This window comes from Eptesicus fuscus, chromosome 8 (assembly GCF_027574615.1).
Source record: "Eptesicus fuscus isolate TK198812 chromosome 8, DD_ASM_mEF_20220401, whole genome shotgun sequence".
NCBI classification, from domain to species: domain Eukaryota; kingdom Metazoa; phylum Chordata; class Mammalia; order Chiroptera; family Vespertilionidae; genus Eptesicus; species Eptesicus fuscus.
In genome coordinates, this window is record NC_072480.1 from 74,885,205 (window position 1) to 74,899,905 (window position 14,701).

A 14,701-nucleotide genomic window follows, 5' to 3' on the forward strand; every position below is an offset into this window, starting at 1 on the left:
GCTGGCCTGGTCTAACATGTACTATTTGGCCAATGAAGAAACAGCACAGCAACCTCAGAAGATCATCACGTGCTCCAAATACACCTGATCTCTTCCAAACCATTAGGAATCCGTACTCTTTGAATATGGCAAACATTCTTCTAAAGAACAGGGTATAAGGTTCACATTTCATTTGTAAGCCTAGAATGAAGAATGTACTTTATTTTTCACTGAAACTATCAAGTGGGGCTAAAATTTCTAGTCTAATACTCATAGCCTATTTAACCAAAATTACTTTTCAATGTAAAGAGCATAATAAAATGCTGTTTTAAGTGGTATTCATCCGTATTACGGTTTAAATAAGCTTCTCAGGGAAGTAACTACCATTTACTGCCATTTCAATGGTGACTACCATTTCTATTTTGGGTTTTAACCCTGAGCTGGGATGACAGACTGGATCTTCCCCCCTGGAGCCAGGCAGCCTTACCTGGAACACTGTCTGTTATATGTAAACATTCAACATGCGTGCAGGTGTGCATAACACATACTGGTCTGCAAGACCTTTCTAGGGTGATTTCTTTTTAGTGACACAAAGTTATATAAATCTAGGTATCATTTATGGAAGTTATTTTTTTTTAATGCTCTTCACTTTATCACAGAATTCTGGTGGACTTTTTCATAGGCAAACAAATTGAGTAATGTCTTCATAAATCAAACATAACGACACTCAGGTCTCACTGTGATAGCCAATGTCTCTGAATCTACCCTCTAGTGCACCCTAAATATTTCCTAAAATGCACTGCTTTGCACATATTCACTGTGAACACCGTCAACTTGTTTTCCAGCCTTCTGAATACTGTAGTTTATGCTTATCCGCCTTGACATTTTTCTCCCAGAGAAAATTTAACATCACCGACAAAGCTGTAATTTCTTCATATACTCTTGTAGATTTCTTATGAAAGTATTAGACTACTCTCATTGCTAGCTCTGGGGGACCCTTTATTTACTACAGAAGCATAAAATATTTTTTTCATGGCTACTTTTCACCATCTAGCTCCAAATGAATTTTCTATGCATAATAAAAGGAGCTCAATTCCAGGAAAATTCAAGTTTTTATTGTTTCTTTTAGTCTATATTTCTTGGGGTCTCCTCTGGAGTTTTTTCACTGGAGTCACACTGACAATCAAACCTGCAGTACTTAGATATTCAATGCATTGGTTTTTAGTAGCAGGTTGTACATTTTTGCTAACATTTTTCACATTTCATTTTTGAGCTCCTTTGCAAACCAGAAATATTTTTTTCTGGCATTAAGACAGTTTGATAAGTAGGCATGTAGTGATTAACTCATTAATTCTGTTGATAATCTCTGATTTACTTGAGTGTACAATTTCTCCACTACTGATTAATCTTCTAGAATCTTTAAAGTCACCCACATTTGGAAATGAAAATGCAACTGAATGACCATAAAACAAAAATATTTACAAAAACAATCACCATGTAATGTTGGTGTCAACCTAAAATTCATGGCATCTGATCTCAGCTAATCCTCCGTGATGTGGAGAAATCCATTATTCTCCCTTACTCTAAAGCAGCTGTTTAGCCCTCAGTATCCTGAACGCTTTGATCCACCTCCTTCTCTCCACTCCCCCTCCTAGTCATGTGGAAAAGCAGCCACCAGGTGGGAACCCCCCTCCCCCACCTCTGGCCATGGAGGAGCCCACACACTCGCTTCAGCGCTTAGGCGGCAGCACAGCTCCAAAGCTAACCCAGACCTACCTGTGCCCTAAATGCCCTCTTCCTTTCACTCTAGGATTCATCAACCTCTACTTCCCATCAACATTTAAAACTGCCCTTTAAACAAACAAAACTCTTCAGCAACCAGTTTTTGTGTGCCAGTGTCTTTTTGTATTCCTATAGCATCTGGTCTTTCCATGTCAGACAACTTATCACAGTGTATTGTAAGCTCTTGTTTAAGTGTGCATCTTGCCCTAAGGGCAATAAACCTGTTGACCATAGGCACCTTGTGTTTGTCATATCCGTCACTGGGTACCAAGGAGAGGGGCACAAAGTAGGCCCTTAATGTTACTTACTGAGTGAGGGACTTAGATCCTCAAAATTAAAGCAGATAGCCTGCATTCTTCTATTTAAATAGATGACTATTTAAATTCATATCCTTTCAAAAGGTTTCCATGACCAAGGCAAATTTAACAACAATGTTAAAATATGTGTTCTTTTCTTTTATAGTCTTAAAATACTACTAAATAATAATGTTTTCTTTCTTGAAAAATCATCTTTTCTTGTGTCTAAAATGCATCTTGATGGCACTCTCTTAAAAGAAAACCTCTGAGAATGAGCAGACCTATGGCTGCTGCTGTCAGGATACTGCCTGTTGAAAAGAAATCTGATAAAATAGTCCACATAATAAAAATCTAAAATCCCTGTAGCACTACAATTCTTTCCCTTCCTCATGTGAGTAATCAATCAAACACTATATATGCTGTATTTCAAAATTTCTCACTGACTCTGAACCCTATTCATAAGATTAAATTCACAAAGTATAATTTGGTCCCTTAATTCCTAACAATTACAACTTAACAACTCATACCTGAAACACCCCTTGAATCTCTTTGCCCAGCATCTTGAAAATACATTTAAAACAAAGTTAAACTATAAGTACTTGTGTTTTTATAGTTGACTCACAAAGAACTATATAATTCTAAGACTCCCAAAAACAAAGCAACAGATGCACTGAGTCCAATACAGTACATAAATACAATATACCTCCCACTAGGCTAACTTAACAGTAGACAGTTGTATATACAAAATCCAGAATGATCATTCTCTAGTTTATTTAAGAGGTATTAGATTCATTTGTAATTCTTTACTGCCCTCTAAAGGTTGTTGAAAGAACTTCAACTTTGATTTAAAAACAAAATGGCTCTTCAAGGACTTGACCATGTGGTTTTGGCATCTTCAGTGAGAAGCACCTGCTCATGTGGAGATGCACCATAACAGAGTTGAGTGTTGTTAAAAATTACAGTGTTTCTTGTTTTAAAATACCCTAATCATTTTCTTCACAATTTCATAATCACCTCCTTCAAAATATACTTATAACTGATACTACCATATTTTAAAAAGTGACTTCATCAAATTACCAATATGATTTCTCAAGGCTAAGGATTCAAATGACTTGGTAAGACCCAGGATTCTCCACAGCTCTTGTGTTCACTATCTCTAGTCCTGGTTAAGGTCCTCCTGCAGACATCATCAGTCCACTGTATCATCAGGCACGTTTCAACGACTGAACACAGGGTGCTCGCCCGAGGCAGCACTGGCCTAAGTACTTTACACAGATTTAATCCTTATAACCCAAATGAGGAAAGTGAGGCAGAAGATGAGAAAATCAGCCTGAGGTCACAGACTGAGATCACAGCCTGATGCTGGTGTTGTGGGGACTGAGCCGGACAATGCAGCCCAGCATCTGTGCTGACAAACCAAGCACTCGGCTTAGTGTACAGCAGAGAGAACTTCTTATAAATGTATCATTAGTCAGGACTACTTGCTCATCCACACATACAAAAATGAGACAAAAGTAAATTTTTAAAGAGAAAAATGTCTGTTCATCTTTAAGCTATTTCACTCAGTCTGGAACACTGTCAAGTGTAAAATGCGTCATTATTATATTAACCACCAAGAAAGGAAAATAGCTGTCAATTAAACTAACAAAATGCCATAACACTCCCATGGCAACACGTCACCTATAAGGGAGTTGACCACCTCTCTTGCCCCTACCATGTGCAATTTTATTTCTAACAAGGACCACAAAGAGAGATTATTTTAATACCACTCTTTTGGAAAAGGGATCCTCCATTTACTCCCTCCCAATATAGAAGGTTGAGAAAGAATATAAACTCACTCACCTACATTCGTCTACTTCATTTTGTTAATTGTTATTTGAAATACAAGTTTAGTTTCCATTAATAGAGATACTTTTTAGATTAACTGAATCTAGCCAAAAAAAAAATTCCATACCACTGGAAAAAAATCTTTTAACTATTTTAGTATCAACAATTTTTTTTTGTTCAGTTGAATGGCAAATATATAAAAACTAGAAGCCTAGTTCACGAATTTGTGCATGAGTACCTGCAGTCCAATGCCACCTGCAGCTCCTACCTGCCGCTCCTGCTCATCCCAGCCCCACTGCACCTGCTGTGGGCTCACGCCCAATCAGTCCCAATTGATTGGGAGAAGCTCACACTGCTGCAGCAGCATTCGCCAGCTGTGAGCCCTGCATCTGCACCTTCCTGAGGGGAGTGGCTGAAACTGCGGGATCAGGCTGAAACTGGCTCTCTGACATCCCCTGAGAGGTTCTGGATTGTGAAAGGGCGCAGGCCAGGCCGTGGGAACCCACCGATGCACGATCGGGCCAAGGAGGGACCAAGGGAGGACTTCAGGGCATGTCCAGCCCTGTCTCGCCCAGTCCTGATCGGGGCCGGCTGGGGAGGGACATGGGAGGTTGGCCAGTCGGGGAGGTAGGGCTCCAGGGTGTGTCCAGCCCATCTCGCTCAGTCCTGATGACCCGGACCCCAGCAGCAAGCTAACCTACCAGTCGGAGCGTCTGTCTCCTGGTGGTCAGTGCACGTCATAGCGACTGGTCAACCAGGCAACTGTCTGCCCCACGGTGGTCAGTGCATGTCATAGTGAGCGGTTGAGCAGCCTTAGTATATCATTAGCATATTGCGCTTTGATTGGTTGAACAGTCACCGGACAACCGGACACTTAGCATATTAGGCTTTTATTATATAGGAGGATGGGTATAAACATCTGGGTAGACCATTATCAAAAACTCCCGTCCTAAGCACATCATTTTTAAGGTTAACTATTTACTCCAACCCATTTATGTTGATGAACATTATTAAAATGATTCCTAGGGTGATGATTACTGATACTGTACATATGATCAAACCACCTACACACACTGTGCATACGTGTAGAATTCCAAAGGATGTTTACAGAAGCACTTTATAGAATCTTTTTATATTTTTGCCTCAGATTTATGGTTGGCGGGACATTCCTAAATTTGCTGCATTAACAAGCCTAACTACCTGGCTGATTTCCGTGCATTAACTTGCCTGGCCACTAACAACTTTAAGACACTTCCTTATAAACTAAAGGTAAGAACATTATACCCCAACAGAAACAAGGACAAAAACCACACAATTTTCCTCAAGAAACACAAATGACAAGAGAAAGAGGAGAAGGGGAACGGGAAAGGGAGGGGAGGGGAGGAGAAAGAGAAGTATTTACACTGATCAATAATTTTAAAGGCATTTTAAAAATTAAAATGAACTTCCATTTTCACCTATCAAAGTGATAATTTGTTTGAATATAATAATCCAATGTTAGTCACAAAAATAGCTATGCAGACAACTTTCAAGCAGGGAGAGCTGTGCTTATGGAGAAGTAAATTCAATTGTTATAACTTTCCTGAATGTAAACAGACAATACGTACCAATAAAGTTAAAATAGAAACACTAAGTATTAGCAGATATAAAGTAAAACTAAAATTCATACTGTTAACCCCGCAATTCCATTTCCAATTTATTTATTCTAAAGAAATATTCAGAGGCTTATATAAATATACACTTACCAAAAAAAAAAAAAAAAAAGCTAATGGCATTATTTATATTAGTGGGGAAAAAGTTTAAATAAAAGGACTACACATTCAACCAAAAAGAAAGTATTATACTATTAAAAACATTTTAGAAGTTGTTTTTTACTGATTTTTAGATAGGAGGAACGGGAGTTGGGGCGGGGGCTGGGGGAGAGGGAGAGAAACATCACATATGAGAGAAACATGGATCTGTTGCCTTCGGTACACTCCCCGACTGGAGATCAAACCCACAACCCAGGCATGTGCCCTAACCAGGAATTGAACCAGCAACCTTTTGGTGCACAGGACAATGCTCAAACAAACTGAGTCACCCTGGCCAGTCTAGAAGTTTTATTAAGGAAAAAGGATTAGTGAAAGAGGCTGAAACTAAACTCTATATAATAGTATCAAGTAAAATTAAAGTTATGAATTTTATAAAAGATAAAATATATTTTCCCATACATAGAAAATTGATCAAATGTATTAGTTATCTTTGAAAGAAATCAAAACTCATAGCTGATTACTCAATACAAGAGAAAAGCAAATTTATATAGATGTTGCTAAGCTGATATTCAAATCAGAAAAATGTATCAGAACCAGCTAATATTTAAAATTGTTATAGAGCTTAGATTTCCCAGGGCTAAACATAATACGAATGCTTATTTTGAAGGAGAAGAGTGATGCAATGACAAAGTATTTGCTTCACATGGGATTGATTTAAATCAGACAATAAGAAAGATGCTGGCACAGAGAAGTGACAGCTAAGAACCGCTCTACTCAACAGTATTAAAAAGAAGGCAGAGAAGGAGCACTGCAGGTAAACTGAGTAACTGGCGTGTGCACACCCAGGGAATACGTGAGTAATCCTGTGACACATCACGAGAGAGGCTCCTGAGATGCAGAGCCAGGAGACAGTGCGAGGTTCTCTCCTCAACTGATTCCTCCTCCTGCCTCCTTTCAAGAGGCACCCACGTGCCAGTCACTCCACATTTACTAGAAAGTGGCTGCTGAAGGCAATATTTACTGTGCACAACCATTACAGCATTTAAAAGAAAATGTTCCCCTCACTTCCTTCTCAGCTATTTCAGAGGATCCCTATGATTAATTTTCTATAAAATGAGTCCAGAGGAAGCTAGGCCAAGAGCATGAGTATCATGATCCACTGGAAAAGACCTGCTGGGAACAGAGAAAACACAGACACTTGGTAAAAACTGTCGATTCCATATGTCAGCACATGGGCAGGTGCCCTCTAGACCCCAGGCTTCTGGGGTGCCATTATCCTGGAGCTTTGGAGCTGCTCCAGGACCAGCCTTGACCTAGGAAGCAAGCAGAGGTCACATCTGCCTTCCTTCAAACAACTGCTTCTTTTTAAATAATTACTTTCACCAACTAAAAGATTAAGAATATAACAGTTTGGTTCTTTAAAGACATACTTGAAATATTTTTTCAACGGCTTTGACCAAATTCAAATTCAATATAAAGATTTCAAAATTATTCATAATTGAAATCATTCAATATTTATAACATTAAAATCAACTTTGACTATCTGAGATGAGAATTTTTACTATAGCTTTTAACTGCAAAATAACATTATAAAATATGTCCATCTTCTGGTTTACGAATCGAAACAAAACATTACACAAGTAGACTTAATTAAAACACTAAGTGAGTGTTAAATGAGCCAGTAATTTATTAAACAACCTTCTTTCCTTAAAAGTAATTATTCTTAAATCAAAGTACACATATGAATACTACAGTGAAAAACAAATGGGATTCTAAAATAAATTTCATGGTCTAAAAAAAATCTAACTTGACTCAATGTTGTTGTTTTTCTGATTTGCACTGAGGTCAAGATAAGCAAAATTACAAATGAACCTTATCACAAAAGCCCAATCCAAAAGCACAATAATGAATCACTTTTCAGTTCAATTACTTTTTAAGACAACTTTCATTTTTGCTAAACTGCTGGACACAACACAGAGGGTGAAGTTGCTGGTATGCATGCACCAGGTGGGACACACAGTTCACTTGACTGCCTTCTGATGGGGGTTACCTGGCATATTTCTCAGGAGCTTCGCATTACACATATGCCCCTTCCGTATGTCAGTGAGGATATATTCCATTCGCTTAGCCCGCCAAAGGAAGTTAAACACTCTTAGATAGTGGCTCATGCATTCTCGAGTAAATACCTAAAAACAACAGCAGAAGACAGGCTGATAGTATTCTGTGACATAAGGATTCTCCCAGTACAGGTCTCAATAATTTTTTCTTTTTTAACAAAATAGCCAGAGCAGAGAACACATAATCAACTCTAATAGATTCTAAGTAGTATGTAAGCAACTAATATGGTACATTTTAAGAAAGTATCATTATATAACAACGACATTGATTATTTACATGCTAAGCAGCATGCCAAGTAAACTCACAATAATAGACAGTATATTATTTTATGCCAATTTTACAGATGGGGAAACAGAGACCTAAGCAAGGTCACATAGCTAGTAAATGGTCTAGTGAGATTTTTAAGCCTAGCCTAACCCTCGTCTAAAATGTGGAATCTTCATAGCAAGTCCAAATGCACAGCAGTGTTTTCTACGCCCACCCACCTGAAGGATAGGTGAGGGTGGTGAATCTCATGGAAAGAGGACCAAGAAGAATCTTCTCATCTGAAAAGAGGCCTCCAGGTTATTTGAACACATGTACTTATTGCTTTTGAAGACAGTAGTTTCACAATCAGGGAGAATAAGCTCTGTGGGTAGGGATAGGGACAGGTCTGCTTTCTATGCTGACCTCCCTCCTATAGTGGCCAGATTTAGCAAATAAAAACACAGAACACCCTATTAATTTTGAATGTCAGATAAATCATAATTAATTTTCTAGTGTATGTATGTCTCATGCATAAAGGCAACAGGATTTTCTGCAGATTTCAGTGAAACACTTTTCTGACACAAATATGTGTGCAGCACTGACATGGGCACATTTTCATCCCTTTCTAATACCTCCAGCACATTTAACATGACCTGATTTACAGAGAACCCATTTATATGTGTTACTGAAAGTGACTAGTTTGAGCAAGGCCTGACACTCAGTAGCAGGTCAAGGCTGGGCATTCAGGAGTGCACGCTCTGCTCCTAAAGTCTGCTTCTCACTCTTGCGCCCAGTTTTGTACATTCACGCCCTTAGGCGTTGACTCACATTACTTCCCTATGACCTAGAGCCCATCATTCTCTTCTGCCCAAATCCCACCTGTGCCTCAAGGACAAAGGCCATACCTTTTCCTGGTCTCACCATTTCCCCTCTTTAGACACCCAGAACATTTACTGCTTGACTCTTACAATTTTAGCACTTAATTGTAGAATGTTTTACCTTGTCTTATTTTGTATATTCTTGGCACTTTTCACCTGTTACAAGGACTATCTGTTCATTCTTCTGTATGCCTTTCTGTGCCAGTATTTGGTAGGTGCTCAATACTGATGATTACATGTCTAAATAGGAGTGATTAGGAGCTGCTTTGAGAGATTCCAATACCAACTATGAATATTTTAGAAATTAGCCATTTGGATGTGCTGCTTACACTATTAATATTCTTGCAATTATTTAAATGAAAGGTGACCAAATTAAACAATTTTACAAATAAATTAAAGGATTCCTTGCTATACAAATAGTATCTTACAGGGCTCCCTTAAGTGCCAAACTCCCCAAGCACATTTAACATGACCTGATTTACAAAAATTCTGTTTAATAATAATTCATGTTCCACTGCATTTACACAGGGGAAAACATCCTTCACATTTTGGTTTTGATAGGTATATATTCTTTCCGTTCATTACCTATTTGTAAAATAAAGTTCAGATAAAAGTAAACAAATACGCTTCTGATACTTTGTCTAACACCCTGGAGACCAAGGACAGAAATAACTGGATTTTATCCAGCCCATTATCAAAAAGATTAAAGATAATCTTTCTACATCCCTTTTCAGAGTTAATAAGAAGCTAAAATTATATGTTATATAAGATATAATTACATAGCTAATATAAGATATGTACCTATTATAACTAACTGTACAAAAATGACAATCTCAATTAATGAGAATAAAAAGGGAAAAGATAATATGGTAAATTAAATTTAACAGGGAAAAAGCAGAAAACCCATTCTCTCTCAAAATTTGACTCTAAAAGTATACTTTTAAATGCAATTGCAATCGTCCTCTCTTACCTTTCTTGTAATTTCTGCATACCACTGCATAAAATTTAATCTGATAGTTAAAAATTATTTCAATTTCTAATATTAGTCTGAATACCTGCAGTTGTACAATATGACTATAAGTAAAGCCATTTAGCTGAAAATATACTAACCCAGGACATAAACTAACCCTAAGACTGGAACGGCAAAGACCAGACATTCCAGAGATCATTTCCCATAAGATGTCTCTGGAAGACCTTGCTAATCAATTATGAGACTCTTTTCTCCTTCCCAATTCAGCCCACTGGAGTTGGTATCTATTGGCCATAGATAGGAATATATCCTTAATTTGTTTCTTAAAATAAGTATTATTATATAAACTTCCTTTGACTCTACTAGAGTTTTCAAAACTCTAAAAATTTTTTAAATATTGCACGATTGATAGTATACACACGGTTTGCAACACATGAACTTTGATACTCACTAGTAAGAGCTGCAATATTATGAAATAACCATTTCAGTTTTATAGACCATTTTCAGTTTATCTATCACTCAAGGCACTTACATTTTGTGAAATAATTGATAACAACTGTTTTTACTATGGTATCTTTTATACTATGAAAAAATATGTAATGTATAAACGTTAACAAATTAGATAATATGAAAATTTCTAATTTAAATAATTTGTTAAAATATCCTGTTTTGGATATTAAAATTATTTAAAACTGTTTAGGATATAAGTCAAAGATGAAAACATTTTATTCCTATCCTTGGCCTGTTCCATGCCTCTCTAAAAAAATAAGTGTGTTTAAAATATGGAGTTTGAGATTTATGATCAAGGTATTTATCTTTTAAATATTTTAGTAACTTAGCTTATTGTTTACTCTGCTAAGACAAGTTTGAATTCTTAAAATATGAAAATTGACTTTCAAAATGACCAAATTAGCATTTGCTAGGTAAAGGTATCATTTTTAAAAATGTATGTGTTGATAAACTAGAAAAATTGTTGTATGAGGTTGATAACAAAAAAATATATAAAAACTAATTTGAATATGACCAAAAATTAAATTTGCGAGCAGTTACACATTTAAAATCTGGTAGATTTGATCTGGTAAAGTTTAAACATTAGTAACTTATTTGTAAAAAGAACTGCACCAGTAGCTACCATTCACAGTAGACACGACAGAGCCATTTGCCAGTGGCAAATCTGTTAACTTGGAAGTAAAAAGAGGGAGGGAATGGCTTTGATGAAAGTATTTTAGCAGCATGTGTGGCTTATCCCTTGAGAGGCAGAACAGCCATGGAGTCAGAACTCTGCTAGAACCACTAAGGAGAAATTTTAGACGCAAAATATATTACTTCTAAACAGAATACTTTTCCCAATAATTAAAAAAATAAAAGAATGTCCTTTCTCAATATTTCAGATATAAAAATGGCTGAAATAAGTTCAAAGAGGTATCTCGGCCAAGGAGATTCCATGCCAGTCTGAATAAAGAAAGAATGAGCACTTAAGAAGGGGCATTTAAATTGCAGGCCCTAAAAAGGCAATTCTGCTGGTCAATCTTTCATGACCTGGTAACTGTTAAAAGAAACAGTACTTTCCTTTAAGCATGGTAAAAGCACTATGAACAGTGCTGCTATTTCCTCATCAGTTGAAATGAATACTAAATATCAAATTTTATCTAAGTAAAACTACAATTTCCCTAAAATACATTTTATAGTTCCTTTCGAGTTATCCTAAATTAGTTACTACAGTCTAAGAATAATGGAACAAAATGAATATCCATTTATTAAATACTTGCTGAAACCTGTGATGGAACAACTGATATTTTTAAGAATTCTTAAAATAACACACCATTTCAGCACTCATTAATGATTATTTAAAACACACAATTTGGGCTTAAATATTCATTCACTTGAGTATATCGTAAATGTCAAGGGATCAGTTTAGTTAGAAGTTCTTACAGAAGAAAGCCAATTCTAAAACAGCAAAATGCTTAGCAATCTAAATAGCTGTGACTATTATAAAAATACTCAGAATGATCTTACAGTTGCAATCGGTCCATCAACATGGTAGTCCAGGCTGAAGACATCCCACCCAGTGTCACCTGGAGACACCTAAGAGCAAAAACAAACAACGGCAGGACTTACCACCACCAGTGTTAAGCTTAATGCCAACAAACTAGTCAAATCCTCAAAGTAAAGGCAATAAAATAAAACCCGATTTTTAAAAACTGCTCAACAGTTTTGAGTGTTAGCTGCATGATAGCGGAGAACTGCATTTCTTTGTCACCTCCTGGATCCTCAGCATTTAGACAATGACAGGTGCACAGCAGATGCTCTACAAATATTTTTGGAATGAATGGAATATTTTTAAATGAATATTAGAAAAGTATTTAAAATTCATCACCATTCCTTTATGACAAAACCTACTGCCTTATATGTTCCAAATCCTTAAAAACCAATATATTTTTAAAAACCCAACAGGTTCTGCTAATGGTCCTTTATCATAGCTAAGCAAACAGTATCTGATGTTTATGATACTCATTTCCCTAAGAAACGTTATCTTCTATCAAACTAAAACTAAAAACATCTTTTTTTTTTTTTAAGTATATATTTGTTGATTTTAGAGAGGAAAGGAGAGGGAGAGAGACAGAAACATCCATGATGAGAATCATTGATCAGCTGCCTCCTGCACATCCCCCACTGGTATTGAGCCCGCAACCTGGGCATGTGCCCTGACCAGGAATCGAACAATGACCTCCTGGTTCATAGGTTGATGCTCAACCACTGAGCCATGCTGGCTGGGCTAAAAACATCTATTTTTGATAAATATTATTATCATTCTACCTCATCTCTGTGCCTCCTATCAACATTACTATTAACAGTACCTCAATTTACTGGGCATCCATGACAGCCGCCAAGCACTGTGATAAGTGTTGCATGTTCTCTGCCCAAGAGCCCTTTGTAAGGTGAGAACTGAAACCTAGTGTGGTGTAGACAGGCAGTGACTTGTCTAAGATGATGCCATAACAGACGACATAGCGGGGATTCAAACTCAGGTTGCCCAGTCTTTCAGTAATGGCTCTTCCCTACTAGACTAGCGTGCCTTAAACAACATGAACAACATCAGGGGAAAGGTGCTGGTCGGGGAGAGCTCACTGCTTTGTGCAGATTGTACAGAACCTGGAGCGACAGTACCTCCAGCAGCCTCACATCCAGTCTTTTGAGGATCTCAGGACTGTCAAACTGGGCGTTGGTGGCTCTGACAGCAGTTTCAAGAATTCCAGTCAAATTGTGTTGATACAAAGTCGTAGCTGGACGGACAAGTTCTGGTCTTAACAGATTTTTTTAAAAGAAAAAGAAAATGTTACTTGAATTCTTAATGAACTGTGTAGAAACTTAAAATTATAAAAAGAGTTCAAGTTGTAAAAACTAAAGACAAATAGAACCAATATGACATGGTAACAAAACCTTCCCAGAATTAACTGTAAATAGGATTTCACCAAGAATTTGAGAAAATAAAGTATTTCCTTAAAATTTCAAAAAAAATTAATTTTTATTCAGCTTAAATGAAAAATATTTAAAAGTGCCATCCATGTTAACAAATAACATTTTCTAACTAGAGGCTGGCCAATAGTAGCATGAACTAGTGTAATTTCCTACATGGGTCCAATGGAAGGAAGGGTCTTCATTAAATCAAAGCAATGAGATAGAGGTGAGTGTCATGATTCTAAAGGCTAAAAACTACTGCATTATCAGTAAACATTCCTGAAGGGTTACTAATATCTCAGTTTCCAAATATGAAACTGTGACCAAGAGGTGACCAAGTTAAGAACGCAGCCAATCATCCCCACATGTGCATATATCCACTGCAGGCCTTCACAGCGCTAAAAGATCAGGCAGGACAGGTGAAAAGGGGCCTTAGCTTCATTCAAATAAATCTGAGGCAAGTGAGACACTGATGGCATTCCCCTTTAAAACTAGACTTAAAACATGCCGTTGAGAAGAAATAAATTTTTCATTTAATACCAAAAATGAGATGCTCTAAATCAAGGGTGGGGAATCTTTTTTCTGCCAAGGGCCATTTGGATATTCATAACATCATTCGTGGGCCACACAAAATTATCAACTTAAAAATTAGCCTGCTATATTTGATCAAGCATTTAATTAACTCTTCCCTAATGCCTTGGCAGGGCCAGACCAAATGATTTTGCAGGCCTAATACATACCTCGGGCCAGACGTTTCCCGCCCGTTCTAAATATTAACACCTACCATAATTTTAATATGTTAGTCAGCTAAATGATCTGATCTGTATTACTGCCATCCTCTAAATGTTGCTTTAACTTTAAACTGTAAGAAACCCCTTGCTAATCTCTACCTCTTTGTCAACCTGAACATCTACACCTATGGGTCTGCTCATCCCACATCCTCACACGTACTCCCATTTTAGCCTTCTGGCATTTAAAGAACATTTCCCCTTAAAAACTCATCACCCTCACCCTTCCAACAGGCAGTGGCCTCATGACCAATATTTAACTAACTAGCAACCCCTTCTCTACTTAGAGTGCAGACATGCTATTTGAGTAAGTATAATCACAGAGTTTATGTTTAGCAGGTAATAATCAACTCTTTCATGAGCTAATCAATCAAACAACATTACCCATGAGCATGAGGTCAGTTATTGTCATATATGCCCCCAAATCTAGATTATTTTTCATAACTAGCCTGATTTCTATTAAGAGGTGGGGCTACATGAGCTTATGGGACTGAAATAAGGGTTCTCACATAGCAACATCACCCTCAGCTGGGCTCTTGTTAGAAATGCACATTCTTGGGCTCTTCCCCAGATCTATAGAACCTGACTCTATAAGTGGGTCCAGCGA

The 14,701-nt window shown here is 37.2% G+C and overlaps 1 protein-coding gene across 2 annotated transcripts in view; it reads right to left on the minus strand.

Annotated features, from left to right (window-relative positions):
• The window catches only part of TUBGCP3 (tubulin gamma complex associated protein 3), an 86,487-nt gene that overhangs the window by 14,301 nt on the left and 57,485 nt on the right, over positions 1 to 14,701 (minus strand). For both annotated transcript variants that reach the window (XM_028148815.2, XM_008143924.3), the window contains exons 15-17: positions 13,016 to 13,151; positions 11,864 to 11,932; positions 7,686 to 7,821 (exon numbers count right to left, since the gene is read on the minus strand). In XM_028148815.2, coding sequence (XP_028004616.1) covers positions 7,686 to 7,821; positions 11,864 to 11,932; positions 13,016 to 13,151 — 341 coding nt within the window. The remainder of the gene's footprint in view (positions 1 to 7,685; positions 7,822 to 11,863; positions 11,933 to 13,015; positions 13,152 to 14,701) is intronic.